The sequence below is a fragment of the Xyrauchen texanus genome, chromosome 19, assembly GCF_025860055.1.
Source record: "Xyrauchen texanus isolate HMW12.3.18 chromosome 19, RBS_HiC_50CHRs, whole genome shotgun sequence".
Taxonomy (NCBI): Eukaryota; Metazoa; Chordata; class Actinopteri; order Cypriniformes; family Catostomidae; genus Xyrauchen; species Xyrauchen texanus.
The window spans coordinates 15,297,295-15,312,376 of NC_068294.1; the positions used below are offsets into that span (position 1 = coordinate 15,297,295).

The following is a 15,082-nucleotide window of genomic DNA, read 5'->3' on the forward strand; positions in this document are numbered from 1 at the left end:
CTGCGCGGCCCCGGGGGCGGGAGGGTGAAAGCGAGACTCGAGGGAGAGGCTCCGGCGAGGCAGTCGCTTCTAACACCGGTTACGGCAGCCTTTGGGAGCGGGCGCTTATTGCGCTGGCGAACGAAGCGGCGCTGGCGGCTTCGGTTTTGCATGCTTCGAGTCGAGCCCGCAGGGTCGACATCGGAAGCTCCTCGCAGAGGTTGCATCCGCCGTCAGCGAGGGCGAGCTCTGCATGTTCCCGTCCCAGGCAGAGTGTGCAGATGAGGTGGCGGTCTCCGGTGCTGAGAGGAGCACGGCATGAGCCGCAGGAAGTGCGAGGCATCTTTAAAAAGACACTCGATACTCTTTTTGTGAAGTTCGCTGAGGAACTTAGCTTGCTCTAAAAAAGGATACGTCGCCGGATGGCGTAGCTCGCAGGATGGCTGAAGGTGGCGAAGACGGCCGGCTTCTCCGAGCGCTGTCCAAGCTTGATAGATGCCCCTCGAACGGCGACGCGGCTTCCAGTTCAGAGATGCGAAGAGCTTCGCTGAAGAGATGAAAATCAGGGTTCCAGCCTACGAACTACGCTTATATGCACTCTAGCCACGCCCATTTTGGCGGGCTTTGATGCAGTAGCGCTGGACGCCTCTCATTGGACGCGAGTTCGCCCAAGTTCGTCTATAGGTTGCAGCAGTTGCCGCAGAGCAACCAATGAGCTCGCTAGCTAGCCCGCTCAAGGTCTGCAGTTGCTGCACTGCGTTGACAAATGATACAAAATTAAGGATAATTTTTTGGCTTCAATATCTCAGAAAAGATGAATCTTTCCCGTAGCGTAAGCTAGCTTACGCAATACGAGAGAACCTCTCGTAAGAGAACTTGCAGTTTTATGCTTCAACCGCTAGAGGCCCAAAGTTACATAATGTAGCTTTAATGAGGAATAAGGTTTACTATTATTCACAAGATATGAAGTTGGAGATGCAATATATGTGGTGACAGGACATGTTTCCATATTTAGATTACTTGATTCTCTAATCAAAATAACACCAGCCACAGATGAACACGGAGGAATAGTATAAAAAAAGCAGATAACTGATTGTTCCAAATTGGCACTGATTAATCTGTAAAACCAATATGTCGGTCTACCTCTAATTTAAAGGGAGAAATGTGAAGCTTATAGTTTTATAAAAGTTCTTACATTAATTCAACTGTTAAAAATCATGTATTATTTGAGCTGTTAATTTGTTCATCGCAAAATCGCAATTTTTACAGATGTTTTAGGGTTTGTTGACATTACATCGTCATGGCAACGAAGTTGTAAAATTGGCTATAAATTCACACAGAAAAGGTTTGTGAGTGATTTTATCACACTAAAATCATGTTAACATGCATATTGTTTGTGTCTTCTGGCTATACTTTTGAAACAGTAAGTATTTTAATATTTACAGACTAGCCCCACTTCCATTGTAAGTGCCTCACTGAAACCCATTTTTGGGGGGCAGGTCAAAATCTATTTTTGTAATCAATATGCTGTCGATTGAGCTGAACTTGTATTGAACCCGGAATATTCTTTAATGTAAGCGGACAGCCTCAGTTTCACTTGAAGTTCTGTACCTGGCCTCGACGTCTTTATACTGAGCTTCTAGACTGCGACTGCTGCTTTTCAGCTGACTGTGTTTGATCAGCAACTCTTCAAGCTCCACCTCCTGTCTTTGCAGCAGAGCCGTCAATCTCTCGTGATCCCGCCTTAAAGCCTCCAGACGCACCATTGACTCCTCCTTCTCCTTGAGCCACACCCTTGACTCTGCCTCCAGAGCTGCACAGCGAACTTCGCTCTCATTGCAACGTGCCGAAACTGACACATGTTCGGAACTCAGAGATGCCTGTTCCACCTGAGAGAGAAAAATGATGGAAAGGAAATACCTGGACGGCCGGTCTGACATGACTTTATCTCCAGATGTGCAGTCATTATTCAGAAATATCAGACCGCTGGATGCCGGGATTGACCAATCCGAATCAAATGTTTCAAAGAAATTAATTTTCAATCATTATTGCTGCATACATTTTTTAAATGAACTTTTAAATAGCTACTTACCAAATAAGTAAATACATGGACATAACATCTTGTTGTGAGGGACAAATTATTTTATTATCTTACTTGTTGAGACCACAGTGATTAGAGAGACAAAACGAGTGTTGCCAAAGACAACGGTCATTATTCAGAAATATCCCCATGAATGCCGTGATTGACCAATCAGAATCAAGTATTCCAGAGAGCCGTGTAATAAAATGAGAAAGCGTGGTCAGTGAGGTGCTAATAACGACCGTATAAAAAGCCTATAAAATTTCAAGTTGTAAAATTTCACCATTGAATGCCCACCTATTATCAATGCACAACTAATACAAATTTAAACAAATGTCATTTTCTAAAATACATTGCCCTTTTATTCAGCGGCAAGAGTCTATTTTGAGATAAGAAACCAACACTAAATTACGTACTTACCAGTAGTTTGGTGTTGAGGGCCTGTAATTTAGCACAATCCTCTTGCAGCGAGATGGAGTGGCGCTGTAAGGTGTCAAACTGCTCTCGAAGTTGAGTGCAGACTGACTGAGACCGCGTGAGCTGAGACAGCAACACCTCCCGCTCACGCTGCAGAACTGCATTCTGGGATACAACCACAGGCACAGAATTCAGTGGGTGAATCTGTAGTTATTATCCGTTCATTCAAAATGCAATCCAATTCTCTGGACAGCATTAATCAATTTTAATTAAAGACATTTGGTACCCTGTAGTGCCAAAAATGTAATGACATTTCAAGGGGTATTATTCTGCATTTTATCTCACCTCCCTTTCTGTATTTATCAGTCTCTGATTCAAGGCCTCCTGGCTTCCTGTGGCAGGCTCTGTTATTGTTGGAGGTTGTTTGTTCTCTGTGTTGTTTGAGTCTTCTGCTGTACTGAGAGAGTCTGTGGGCCCAGAGCCCTGGTTGGGGTTAACCTTATCTCCAAAACCGACAGTGGACTCCTCAGGGCCTCCTGTCAGTGGTAGAGACTCTCTGTTCAATACAGTATCTTCTGTCCTCTGTGTGTGAGAGTCAGTTGGACATGAAGTGACCTCTGGACTAGATCTGTGCTGTTGTGTAGCTGCCATTTGAAGCTTGGTCTGCAACTCCTCAAGTGTATGTTTCAGCTGTGCAACTTGATTGATTAGCTCCTGAGACTGGACTCTCTCAATAGCCAGATCCTGGTTGTGAGTGGGATATCAAAGTTAGACAACTTCTGTATCTTACTAGTTTCATCCAGAAACAACCAATGACATAATGTAGTCGAGTGCATGCAAGATGGAGGACAAGTCTTAAGGGATTGTTCACCCAAAAACTTCTCTCATCATTTACTCACCCTCATGCCATCCCAGATGTGTATGACTTTCTTTCTTCTGCTGAACACAAATGAAGATTTTTAGAAGAATACAGTATCTCAGCTCTGTAGGTCCATACAATGCAAGTGAATGGTGACCAAAACATTGAAGTTCCCTTAAAGCACATAAAGGCAGCATAAAAGCAATCCATATGACTCCAGTTGTTTAATCCATGTCTTCAGAACAGATATAATAGGTGTGGGTGAGAAACAGATTAAATAATACAGAGCAAGAGTATTACATTACATTTATTAATGTTTTACAATAAATCACAACTTTTAGTTTCACATTTTGAAAGTAAAAGTGGAGATTTATGGTAAAAAATGTTTATTTCTCACCCAAAGTGATTGCATCACTTCTGAAGATATGAATTTAACCACTGAAGTCATATTGATTACTTTTGTGCTGTCTTTTTTGTGATTTTTGGAGCTTCAAAGTTCTGGCCGCTATTTACTGAGATATTCTTCTAATAATATTTGTTTGTGTTCATCAGAAGAAAGAAAGTCATATATATCAGGGCTTCTGTTAGCCGTTAAAATATCCTAATGTCGGCATTATAAATATTAATTATCTTTATCTAGACAATACATTTGCTTCATTTTCATATTTATCGTAAAAATACAACCTTCCTAAACCTCACTTCTTTCGATATCTTCAAACTCGAGAATTTGTAAAAAATGCATTTCCTCATTTCCCTCAGGCGTTACTTAAGCAGGAAATTGATAGGGGATTGGAAGTTAAAGTGACTGTCAGATGGGCTGCCTCCCATATTTACAACATAATTTCTTCAATCATAGTGTTGTCAGCATCTGCACCTCTTTCTAAAATAAAGAAGATTTGGGAGTCAGATCTTAATGATATTTTTTCGTATACATTCCTACTCTATTGGTGCCCTTCATTCATTAATACAGTTTATGTTTTTACACCAAATCTATTGGTCAAAGACCAAACTGATCAAATTAAACCCTGATCTAGATCCTAAATGTGACAGATGTCATTGAGCTCCAGCCACTTTAATTCATACTTTTTGCCATTGCACAGCACTGAACTCTTTATTGGATGCTATTTTCAAGTCTTTTTCTGATATATTTATTTTATCTTTGACCTTTCGTGGCAATATTTGGCCTTTCTCCCCAAAACATACCTTTTGTCTTTCAATGCTGCAATCAAACGCTATGGCCTTCTGCTTGATAATTAGCATCCTGCTGAACTGGAAAAAGCCTCCACCACCCCATTACGGTCACTGGTGCATGACTTGATGCAGTTCATCCAAATAAAAACAAATTGATTCACTATGCTTGGCAACACTGAAATTGTTTTTAGCATTTGGCAACCATTTGTATCATACTTTAATGAGCAACTAAATTGAATATCAATATTTTATTTACCCATCCTTCCTTAATCACATGAACCTTGCTGCCCCTTTACCTCACCTCTGGCTTACTGATTAATGGTGTGCGCAAGAGAAACTGGATTTTTATTTTACTATTATTTTCAGTCGAGGTGTTATTTATTTATTTTGATTATTGCCATTATAATTGCATTTATTACAGTTTATATTTGCTTTTTGTTTTTTTCTGTCTGCTTGTCTTGTTGCAAACAAATATCTTCCAGTGACATTTTGTTTGAGAGAATAAGCAATATCTCTGTAGAAATGTCATGTACATGTTTTTGTCACAGATTAAGAAACTCAGGACCTAAATGCAGAGTGAAATATAAAGGTTTATTAAATACAAAAATAAAACACAAAAATCTAACATTAAACTACCACGAGGGGGAAAAATAAACAAACTACCCCGATGGGGAGGCTGGGCCAGGGGGAAAAGGGACTGACTAGACCGAAACAGGAACCAGGTGGGGGAAACAGAACGGAAAGGGAAGACTATACACACAAGCAAGACCGACTGGAAACACTAGCCCACAAGACTGGAAACAAGATGAACTGGCACTGGACAGCAAACTTGAGGAGAATGAAATAGAGGGGGAAATCAAATGGGTTAACAGGGGATAGATGAGGCAAATTAACTAATAATAAGCAAACAAGGAGGCAGGGTATGACATAAGACAGAGAGACACACAGCAATACAGAAACAAAACAAAGCTGCGTGCTCTCAAAAGACACAGACACCCGAATGTCATGAGCGTGCATCGCCAAGACAATAAGGCAATATACGCCCATGCCAACCGACAAACAAGATGAGAGGATACGTAGCAATGCCAAACAAAGCCATGCCACGCATTCTCACACTAAACGAAACCTGAGCGTACATCGTGAGGCAAACAACATGCAATGATTGCAACAGGCGACAAAAACAAGACAGGACACCTGTGCGAGAATTCAGCCACACACACACACACCCGACACCTTAGACAGAAGTGGCCGAACCCCAGTACAACATGAAGACATCTTGTGATCCGGCGAACAACGCTAGCACAACGCGCACCCATGTTCGCGAGAGACAAACTATTGACGCGTGTGCATGCTGCCAAGATTACAATTAAGCGCTATGCACCCACATCAATAACAGACAGACAAGAGTAAATAGCCAAGAGAAATTATATGACATAAACAAATGATTTGTTATTTTAATATTTATTTATAAATGAAAAGATATGTGGCAAATTGCTGTTTAGTTTAGTTTTGCCACATTGTTGAATGTTTTGTAAAATGAAATACTAATTCCATGACTAACGTAAAAAAATAAATTATGAAAAAAGCAGTTGAATGAACAAACGTTTATTAACGTTTAGTTGACTTGAATGTGTCATAAATTAGTCTGTATTGTATTGTTATGCATAGTCGCGTTTACAATGCAAAATAAACTCTGATACACATCTGGGATTGCATAGGGGTGAGTAAATGATGAGAGAATTTTCATTTTTGTGTGAACTATCCCTTTAACTACTACACTCTCAGCTTCCGATATATGGGCTGCCCTGTGAACACAAATTGACTGTCACAAAATAATTGACTGGCAGAAATCGCCTCAGTCATCTGATAGCCTAAAGTATCTGACCATTTTTTTTGTTGCTGTTTACAGAGAGTAGTGATGTCACAAGAGACAGTGTGATATTTCAGGGCACCTATTTCAGTAACTTGTGGTAACTACAGACTTTTTTCCTTTAAATACAGTACTGTGAAAAATGTTGCATAGTGAGGATGTCTTCAAAAATAATGACATAAATAGTTTTCATTTAACACTTAATGTCATACAAAGTCCAGTGTACATAAAAAAGCTAAATCAATATTTGGTGTGACCACCTTTTCATTTAAAACAGCCCCAATTCTCCAAGGTACACCTGGACACAGTTTTTCTTGTTGTTGGCAGACAGGATGTTCCAAGTGTCTTGGAGAATTCTCCACAGTTCTTCTATCTATTTCAGCTGTCTCAACTGCTTCTGTCTCTTCAAGTAATCTCAGACTGACATGATGCTCTGTGGGGTCATGAAATCTGTTTCAGGGCTCCCTGTTCTTCTATTTTATTCTGTTTGCAAAAGGAATGTTTGGGAGTCTAACATTTATATTTCCTATTAACACACTAAAGCTGAATACATAAATAACCATCTTAAGATAAATGTTTTGGTGAAACATCTTCTGTGCCTAAGACTTTTGCACAGCACTGTATACCAAGATGCATTTTAACCACAGCTAATTGAGTTGAGGGTTTTCAGGTAAGAAAACAAATAGAGAACAATTCCTGGTTGAAAAACATTATACAAATTGGCCCATTTTAGTAGTATTCAGCTCCATGGGACCTCCAGGCAAACATAATTGCAAAACTAAGGTGTACTGCAGAGCTGTAGTAATTGCCTTTATCATTCAGACCTTACACAAACACATTGATACTGCACTGACCTTTGTTAGAGACTCAATCTGGGTCTTGCTCTCAGCGTTGATTGTACTGAACTGCTGATTTTCCTTCTGCAGCTCCTCTAACTGTACACATGTCTCTTTGAGCAGAGAAAGCTCATGACCCAACTGTCTGTGGGCAGATATAGTGATTGATATACATGATGTTCTTATATGCATGACGTTATTTGTTTCACACGATAAGAAATCCTAAACATGTGTAAGACGTCAGTGTTCTATAATAAAAGTTTGGTTTAAAAAAGTTAACCCAAAAATACAATTTCTGCCATTATTATGTACACACTCTCTTGACTTTCTTCCATGGAACACAAAAAAGAGAAATTTTGAAGAATGTTCACACAGCACTTTTCCATAGAATGAACTTATGTGGTGACCAGGGGCTACCAAGATCCCAACAGGACCCAAAAGCACTCTAAAAGTAGTTCATACTACTTACAAGGTACGCAAGAGCCAATGCCTTTTGGTGTCACTGACATAAATGCTTGTGCAACTTTGCAAGTTTGAATATGCATAACCCCAAATGGGATTATAGGGGTAAATGATTGGTAAATAATGGTTAAAATGTAATCATGTTCCTCACACAAACCTAGTGTATGGCTTCAGAAGATTTGGAATATAGCACCCAAGAGATATTGGCTAATTTAATTGTAATTTCATGTGTGATTTTTTTTGGAGCTTGACCGCCTCTGGTCACTCTATGCTTTCTATTTATGGGAAAAAGCAGTGGAAATATATATATATTCTTTTTTTTTTTTTTCACATAAGTATGAATGTCAGTTTAGAATGGTATGAGTGTGAATTAACACTTTCAGAGTGTATACAGCAGAGCAGTATTGTTCGGTACCTGTTTTGTGCCTCTAGGCTGCATGCTCTTTTATTTCCATGCTCTAGTGCAGAGGTCGTGCTCTCCAGTTGCTGTCTGAGTCTGGCCATCTCTCGTTCTTTTTGTCTTTGCTCACGCCGTTGGCTGTCTAGTTCTGCCTGGCACGCCTCCTTCTCCTGCTCCAATCGTGTGACTTCCAGCAGAGCTTCTTCCCGCCCTCTGGTCAGAGACGCCGCCTCCAGGCTAGAGTCACGCAGTTCAGCTTCCAACTCTTCTTCGTGCCGCTTGGCAGACTCCAAGCTCCGTCCCAATCTTTCGAGTTCGGCTTTAAGGTTTTGGTTGATCAACTCCAATTGATCACCCTTTGAGTCAGAAATGTTTTTGCCACTTTCAGTCAACATGTAAAATAAAAAAATACATTTTCTACAAATTTAGAGGCTAATTATCAACTACAAGTAAATGTGAGTGGTGCTTGCCCATGGAAACATCAGTACCACATTGCTAAGGTGTTTTGAGTGGTTGTTAACATGTTTCTGGGGTGTTCTGGGTGATTTCTATATGGTTGCTTACAGGCCCAAGTCAAAAGAGCCCACCATAATTTTCTGGGCCCTTGATAGGGCTCAGGGTCCTCCTTCAATGTAAATCTATGGGACATTTTACCTGTTTTATTGTCCACAAGCCAAAAATTATAAGTCTGATTAAAGTAATTGCACACCTCTCCTCAACTAGCCACAAGCTGTTTTCAGGTATCATTCAAGTCTGTTGCCCAAACAGAGCAGGATGAGTTATGCATCAAAGTTTAAAATGAAGGGTTGGGCGTTGAAAAATGCAATGCTTGCTTAGCAATGCCTTAAAGGGATAGTTCACCCAAAAATGAAAATGTTCTCATTTACTCACCCTCATGCCATCCCAGATGTGTATGACTTGCTTTCTTCTGCTGAACACAAAGATGTTTAGAAGAATGTCTCAGCTCTGTAGGTTCATTCAGTGAAAGTGAATGGTGGCCAATATTTTGAAGCTTCAAGAAGCACATAAAGAGAGCATAAAATTAATCCATAAGACTCCATTGGTTAAATATATTTGTGTGGGTGAGAAACAGATCAATATTTAAGTCCTTTTTTTACTATAAAATCTCCTCCCTGCCCAGTAGTTGGCGATATGCACAAAGAATGTGAATGACCAAAAATAAAAGAAGAACCCTTTGGAGAGAAGAGAGTGAAAGTGGAGATTTATAGTAAAACAAATATTGATCTCTTTCTCAGCCGCACCTATCATATTGCTTCTCAAGACATAGATTAAACCACTGGAGTTGTGTGGATTACTTTTAAGATCCCTTCATGTGCTTTTTGGAGGTTCAAAGTTCTGGTCACCATTCACTTGCATTGTATGGACCTACAGAGCTGAGATATTTTTCCAAACATCTTCATAAGTGCTCTGCAGTAGAATGAAAGTCATACACATCTGGGATAGCATGAGGGTGAGTAAATGTTGAATTTTCATTTTTGGGTGAAATATTCCTTTAAATGCCTATTGTGTTTAAACAGTAAAAAGAGAAACCTGTCTCACCTTGCGTACCACAGCCCTCAGTGAGTCTATTGTGGCTCTGAGTGTCTCTCTCTCTCTTTCCAGTGCTGCTCTCTCTCCCTCTAACTGAGCATTTAATGCAGCTTCCATCTTCTGAAACTCCACCTGACTGCGCAGACGCATCAGTTCCTCCTCCTGCTGCATAGATTCACCCTGTAGCTCCTGACAACAAGCATAGTAAGCAGTTCTTTAGCACAGTGCAGTTTTGGCTTGCTCACTGGGGGTATAAAAACATTAAAAAACATTAAGGCATTATTTCTATAAAGTTGTTTACTGTTGACATTAAGATATTAAGGCATGAACTTTTGTATAGCTGCTTTGTGTATTGTGAAAAGCACTATACAAATCAAAATCTGGTTTTGCTTCAGGACCCAGATTTGGACATTGAACATAAATTGGTAACCCAACACAGTGCACAAAATTGTATTGTACAAAAGTCAACAAAAATTCTTAAAATCAAACATTGAAATGTATTAATATCACCAATAATTTATCCATTTTGGATTCTAAATGCGGCCAATAATTCACCACAAATAATGTCGTTTACGTTGCAAGAGACCACTTATTTAACAAAGTCTGGATCATATTTTCTGAGGATGAGGGCATGTCACACAACATGTTCATGTTGGCTTCTGCCTAATTTGGCTAGATTCTACTAAGACACAGATGTATTTGTGCCAAAATATGGTAGATTTTGATACGAGGCACAGCAGAGGACGTCAACAACCAATATATATGGGAAACTCGATAAGCCTATTAATTTTGCTATCCTAACTATACATTTATGGTTAATTGCATTTTATTAGTAGTATTCAGCATTGTTCTTTCCCTACTGTCAGACCATACTGTCAGACCTTTCCCAAAAACAGACCATTTTTGTCACTATCCACCAGATGAGAACCACTGGTTTAATACAATCATACAAAGCGACCTACTACAGGGATGGTCACCCTGGAGCAACCTGAGGGCAAGTTCCCCAAAACGAGAAAGAGGTTTAATTTACTCACCATCTCATTCCAAACCCATATGTTTTTAACAAAAGGAGATGTTGTAATGAAGATCCCCCTGCATGTTGACATGGCTTTTTATATTATATTAATATGTTCCTTGAAGTTCACTTATAATATTAGTAAAGTTTTTTTGGAAAAAAAATCTGTCATATATTTGTTAAACACGATAACTTTCCACCCTCATTCTGACCCTCTGTCAGAATCGCTCGGTTTTGGTGCTGCTTCTCCTTTAAGACATAACAGTAAACGCCCACTGTTATGATTGGCTCTCTGCCCTTGAATGACCTGCTCTCTTCTGATAAGTTAAAGTAGGTGTGTATGTGTTGTTGTAAAGGCGGTCCGATGCAAATGTTTACTACAGTGTGACATCACAATGTGTAGGAAGTAGAGAACGAGTCATTTTGGCAGTTTGGTTTCAACAAATGCTCCTTTTACAATGAGGAGGAAGTTTTGAGTTCTGAAACTTACGGTTGTCACGAGCGCACCGGGCTCTCCCTCACAGTCAGTCACGAGCTCTCATTCACCAGCATTCTAATCACTCACACCTGCAACTCATCTTCACCTCATCAGAACACGCACTTATATCACACTTTCCACTTCAGTCAGCGACTAGCCTTGTTGTAGGCACCCTGGACCTTCTCTCCACGCTGACAAAGGGATTTACTGCTCTGCATATCGCCTATTTGTTCATCGACGCTCTGTTTTGGAATCTCAAAATAAGTGACTTTATATTTACCGAGCATATGGCATGCCGTTTTACTCGTATTGACTCACTCGGGTTTTTGATGATTTGCTCTGTTCTCCCAAGAATTTAGATTTACATGAGGATTGAATGACCCCAACACATAGACATTTATGGATGACTCCTTGCCTGTGTTTCACCACCTTGACTGCTGCACTTCTATGTGTGATTACTGGATATGTGACTTTGTTAACCCTGCATTTGCCTAAAACTCTAATGATTTGCTGCTCCTGTGTTACATGAAGATACTCCCCTTTATGCCAGCTTGATGCTGAGGTTCCCTGTTTTGGCTAGTGCCTTATATTATGTTATGCTTTATGGATCTATGCTCACCACCTTCATCCTCTGTTGATCTGAAGACAATTGCCTAAGACTTTCTGCATATCCTGTGACATTCTGTTTTATCTAGTTACCTGTTTCTCCTGAGTTCACATGAAATAAACTCCCGCATCTGGGTTCATCACAGCTCCCATATTGTTGTCGTTACAACAGTATGTTTATAGTACAATGAGCTCTTATATGTCAAAAGATCAAGGAAAATGTTATTCCTCAGGTCATGACCCCTTTAAAAGAAATGACCCAAAATATAATAAAAGTAGTCCATGCGACTAACGCATCATATTCCAAGTCTTCTTATGCATACAATCTGTTCTGATGAGAAACAACACAGAATATAAGTAATTTTTAAGCAAAAATCTGGACATCCCTTCTGCGTTCATGAGCACTATGAAAAAAGTCACATGGGTTTGGAACGAAATGGAGGTGAGTAAATTATTTCAACAAATTATAATTTTTGGGTTAACTATCGCTTTAGGTGCCATGCTCAAGGGCTGAATGGTGATTACTCATGGATCATTCATTGTGGGAATTGAACCAGAACCTTTTGGTGCAGAATGTATTTAAGTGTAAATTTTTCATAAAAGCATTCTTAATCATTCTCGTTCTTCGTAAAATGGTTTAACACAGAAATCATTCTGCTAATGTTGCCATGAGGCCCAATAAGCAAAAGTGAACATGTCTTAATGTTTGACTGTCAAAGTGAGAAATTGTCTAATTTCACAAGGGTCTAGTAACAAAACTAGATGTCCTTCTTAATTGCTAGTGGCAGGGGCTCTCTTTTTACTTAAATTGCTGTTATCGGCTAGACCATTATCTCTCTTTGGGTGGATGGTGAAAGAGATTTCACTGGTGCTATAATTAAGTAATCATGTAGTAGTAATTCGATTTTTTTTGTGTGATAACAATGGTTCATTACCTCTATCTGTTTCCTAGCCTCCATGAGGCTTTCTGCTGCCTTCTTCAGCCTTTGGTTCTCAGCTTCCAGGAAAACCATCTTATGCTCAGCCTCCAAGACCTTCTTACTCTGTTCTGCCAGTTTGGAGCGCAGATCTTGGGCTAGAGTGCTCTGTCTGTTAGCCTCTTCCAGGGCCTGCTGAAGCTGCTGATGTAGGGTGAGGGTGTACAGAGAGAAATTATCTTCGTCTGTCTCCTCTTTCTGTGTACTTTTCTGGGCTTCAGTGTTGCATTCTAAAGGCTGGGATGTCTCCCCTGTGATGTCTTTCTTATCAAATTCTTTCTCACCCTCAGCCTCTCCTCTCTCTTTGGTTTTCATTTCATTAATACCCTTCTTTTTTCTCTCACTGAGGATTACGCTGTCCTCCTCTCCCCCCTCTCCATCCTCTCTCTGGGCTTTTATTATGTCTCGCTCTCTTTCTTCTTTTCCATCCTGTTTCTCTCTTTTTGTGTCATTTCCCTCACATTCTCCTCTTGGGATTATTTCCCCTTTCTCTTCTTTTCCCTCTGTGACTGTTCTCTCTGCTTCTAGGTCTTCCTGTTTCTGTTTTGTCCTCTGCTCTTCCAGATTTATCTTCAAGCGGCTATTTTCTTTGTTCAGGCACTCCATCTAATAGTTGAGAGAGAATTGAAAGAACCTGATTTAAAAGTTGAGACGAGGACAGAATGAAAGTACGCTGTAGAAAACCTTTTTGCATTATCAATATTACTGTCTTGTTTTCTAATAAAAATCAAAAACATTCTTAAATTAGGTACATTGGGGTCAGAAAAATAAACATAATTCAAGATATATTGTCTTAAAACAAGATTATAATATAACAAACATTTCTTTTTTACTTTTTAAGTATAAATATAAATATTTTTACTAGAAAATAAGACAAACACCTTCTTGGAATACTTGATTCTGACTGGTCAGTTGCGGCATTCTGTAGTCAAATATTTCAACTTTGATTGGGTGTGACCCCGCGTATACTTGAGTGGACATTGTATTTTGGCGTCGCTATACACACACATATAACCTATATTCATTTAAACCGACTGATCTCAGTTCAGGAGACTCTGTGTTGTCAGTAAAGGGTTAAACCTTCGACAAGAAACCTAAATAAGTTTTTACTTTGAAACCTGTTTCAGTAGAAAGAGTCTCTAGTTTCATCAGCTATACCATTTTTAAAATTTGAACGATTTATCATGAAACGCCACGCTGCTAAACACAATGTACACTAATGTGTACTTTAGTACATTTTTCTTTAGAAATTTACTGAGCATTATCACACTGAAAATCAATGGGCTCATTCAAAAGCTGAAAAGCATTTGTATAGAGGCTTTATATGGAGTTAGGAATCTTAGGATGAAAATATGGTGCATTTAAAACTGTTCTGAGACCAGTGCAGACAGCACACTGAAGGTTAAGTCATTCACTAAATAGAGAGCATCCTATAGCTCTCTATGCAGTGCATTCATCAAAAGTTCAGTTTCAGGCTGCAGATGATGTTTGTACCACTCAAAATGTTTGGCAGAAATAGGACAATTGTAATCACTACATAGATTCAGAATTTATAATGTATAACTTTAATTTAACAACATGGCTGTGATTGGATAATGCTGGCCATTACTTTGATTTAGAATTAATCATTAGCACACACCTGTAACCGAAAGTTTTATAATATAATTTAACAAATTGCAACATTGCTTAACTTGTGTAAACATTTATTGGACATTAGTGTCTTTAATCATTTTGCTGCAAAAAATGCAATCACTCGAGTCATTGCATTACAGTGATTTTATAAGGGGCAAAGGGGATTTAGCACTCTGTTTTGCACCTTATTGCATTAATATAACCCTTGTGGGTTATACAATATCCTTATCTCCCTATCTTGTTTAATATGCCTTACTTTTATCCTCCTCTATGTCTAAAGTGTCTCACCTCTGTCAGTGTGCTTTGAAGCTCTTTTGAGAGTTGATCCATCCGTCTCTGGAGATCTTCAATCACCTTGGGGGAGCTGGCGAGCTGAGCCTACATGAGGGATGGGAACATAGGAAACATGGGAATTTGCACAGTGGTCTATTTGTATCAGATGATGAAACTGGTGAGACACCCTTGACCTCTAACCTCCTGCTCAGCCTGCAGGCGCTCTAGTCGTCTCCTCAGTTCAGCGTTCTCATTTTCAGCTCCCAAAAGCCTCAACGAGGAAGCTTCATTTACTTCCTCACTTAACGGCTTCAAATCTAAATGAAGACAAGGTAGACACACATGTACACACATGTATTAAAGTGATAGTTCATCCAAATATTTTGTAATTATTTACAAACCCTTATGATTTACAGCAGTGTTTCCCTACCCTGTTCCTGGAGACCCCAAAAACTA

At 39.5% G+C, this 15,082-nt stretch overlaps 1 protein-coding gene across 1 annotated transcript in view; it reads right to left on the minus strand.

The window, feature by feature from the left end:
• ccdc88b (coiled-coil domain containing 88B) overlaps positions 1–15,082 on the minus strand; it is a 45,589-nt gene that overhangs the window by 13,588 nt on the left and 16,919 nt on the right. Inside the window, exons 13-21 of the mRNA XM_052150038.1 lie at positions 14,828–14,943; positions 14,642–14,731; positions 12,680–13,327; positions 9,655–9,834; positions 8,110–8,450; positions 7,251–7,377; positions 2,822–3,220; positions 2,480–2,641; positions 1,591–1,868 (exon numbers count right to left, since the gene is read on the minus strand). Of these exons, the coding sequence (XP_052005998.1) occupies positions 1,591–1,868; positions 2,480–2,641; positions 2,822–3,220; positions 7,251–7,377; positions 8,110–8,450; positions 9,655–9,834; positions 12,680–13,327; positions 14,642–14,731; positions 14,828–14,943 (2,341 nt within the window). The remainder of the gene's footprint in view (positions 1–1,590; positions 1,869–2,479; positions 2,642–2,821; positions 3,221–7,250; positions 7,378–8,109; positions 8,451–9,654; positions 9,835–12,679; positions 13,328–14,641; positions 14,732–14,827; positions 14,944–15,082) is intronic.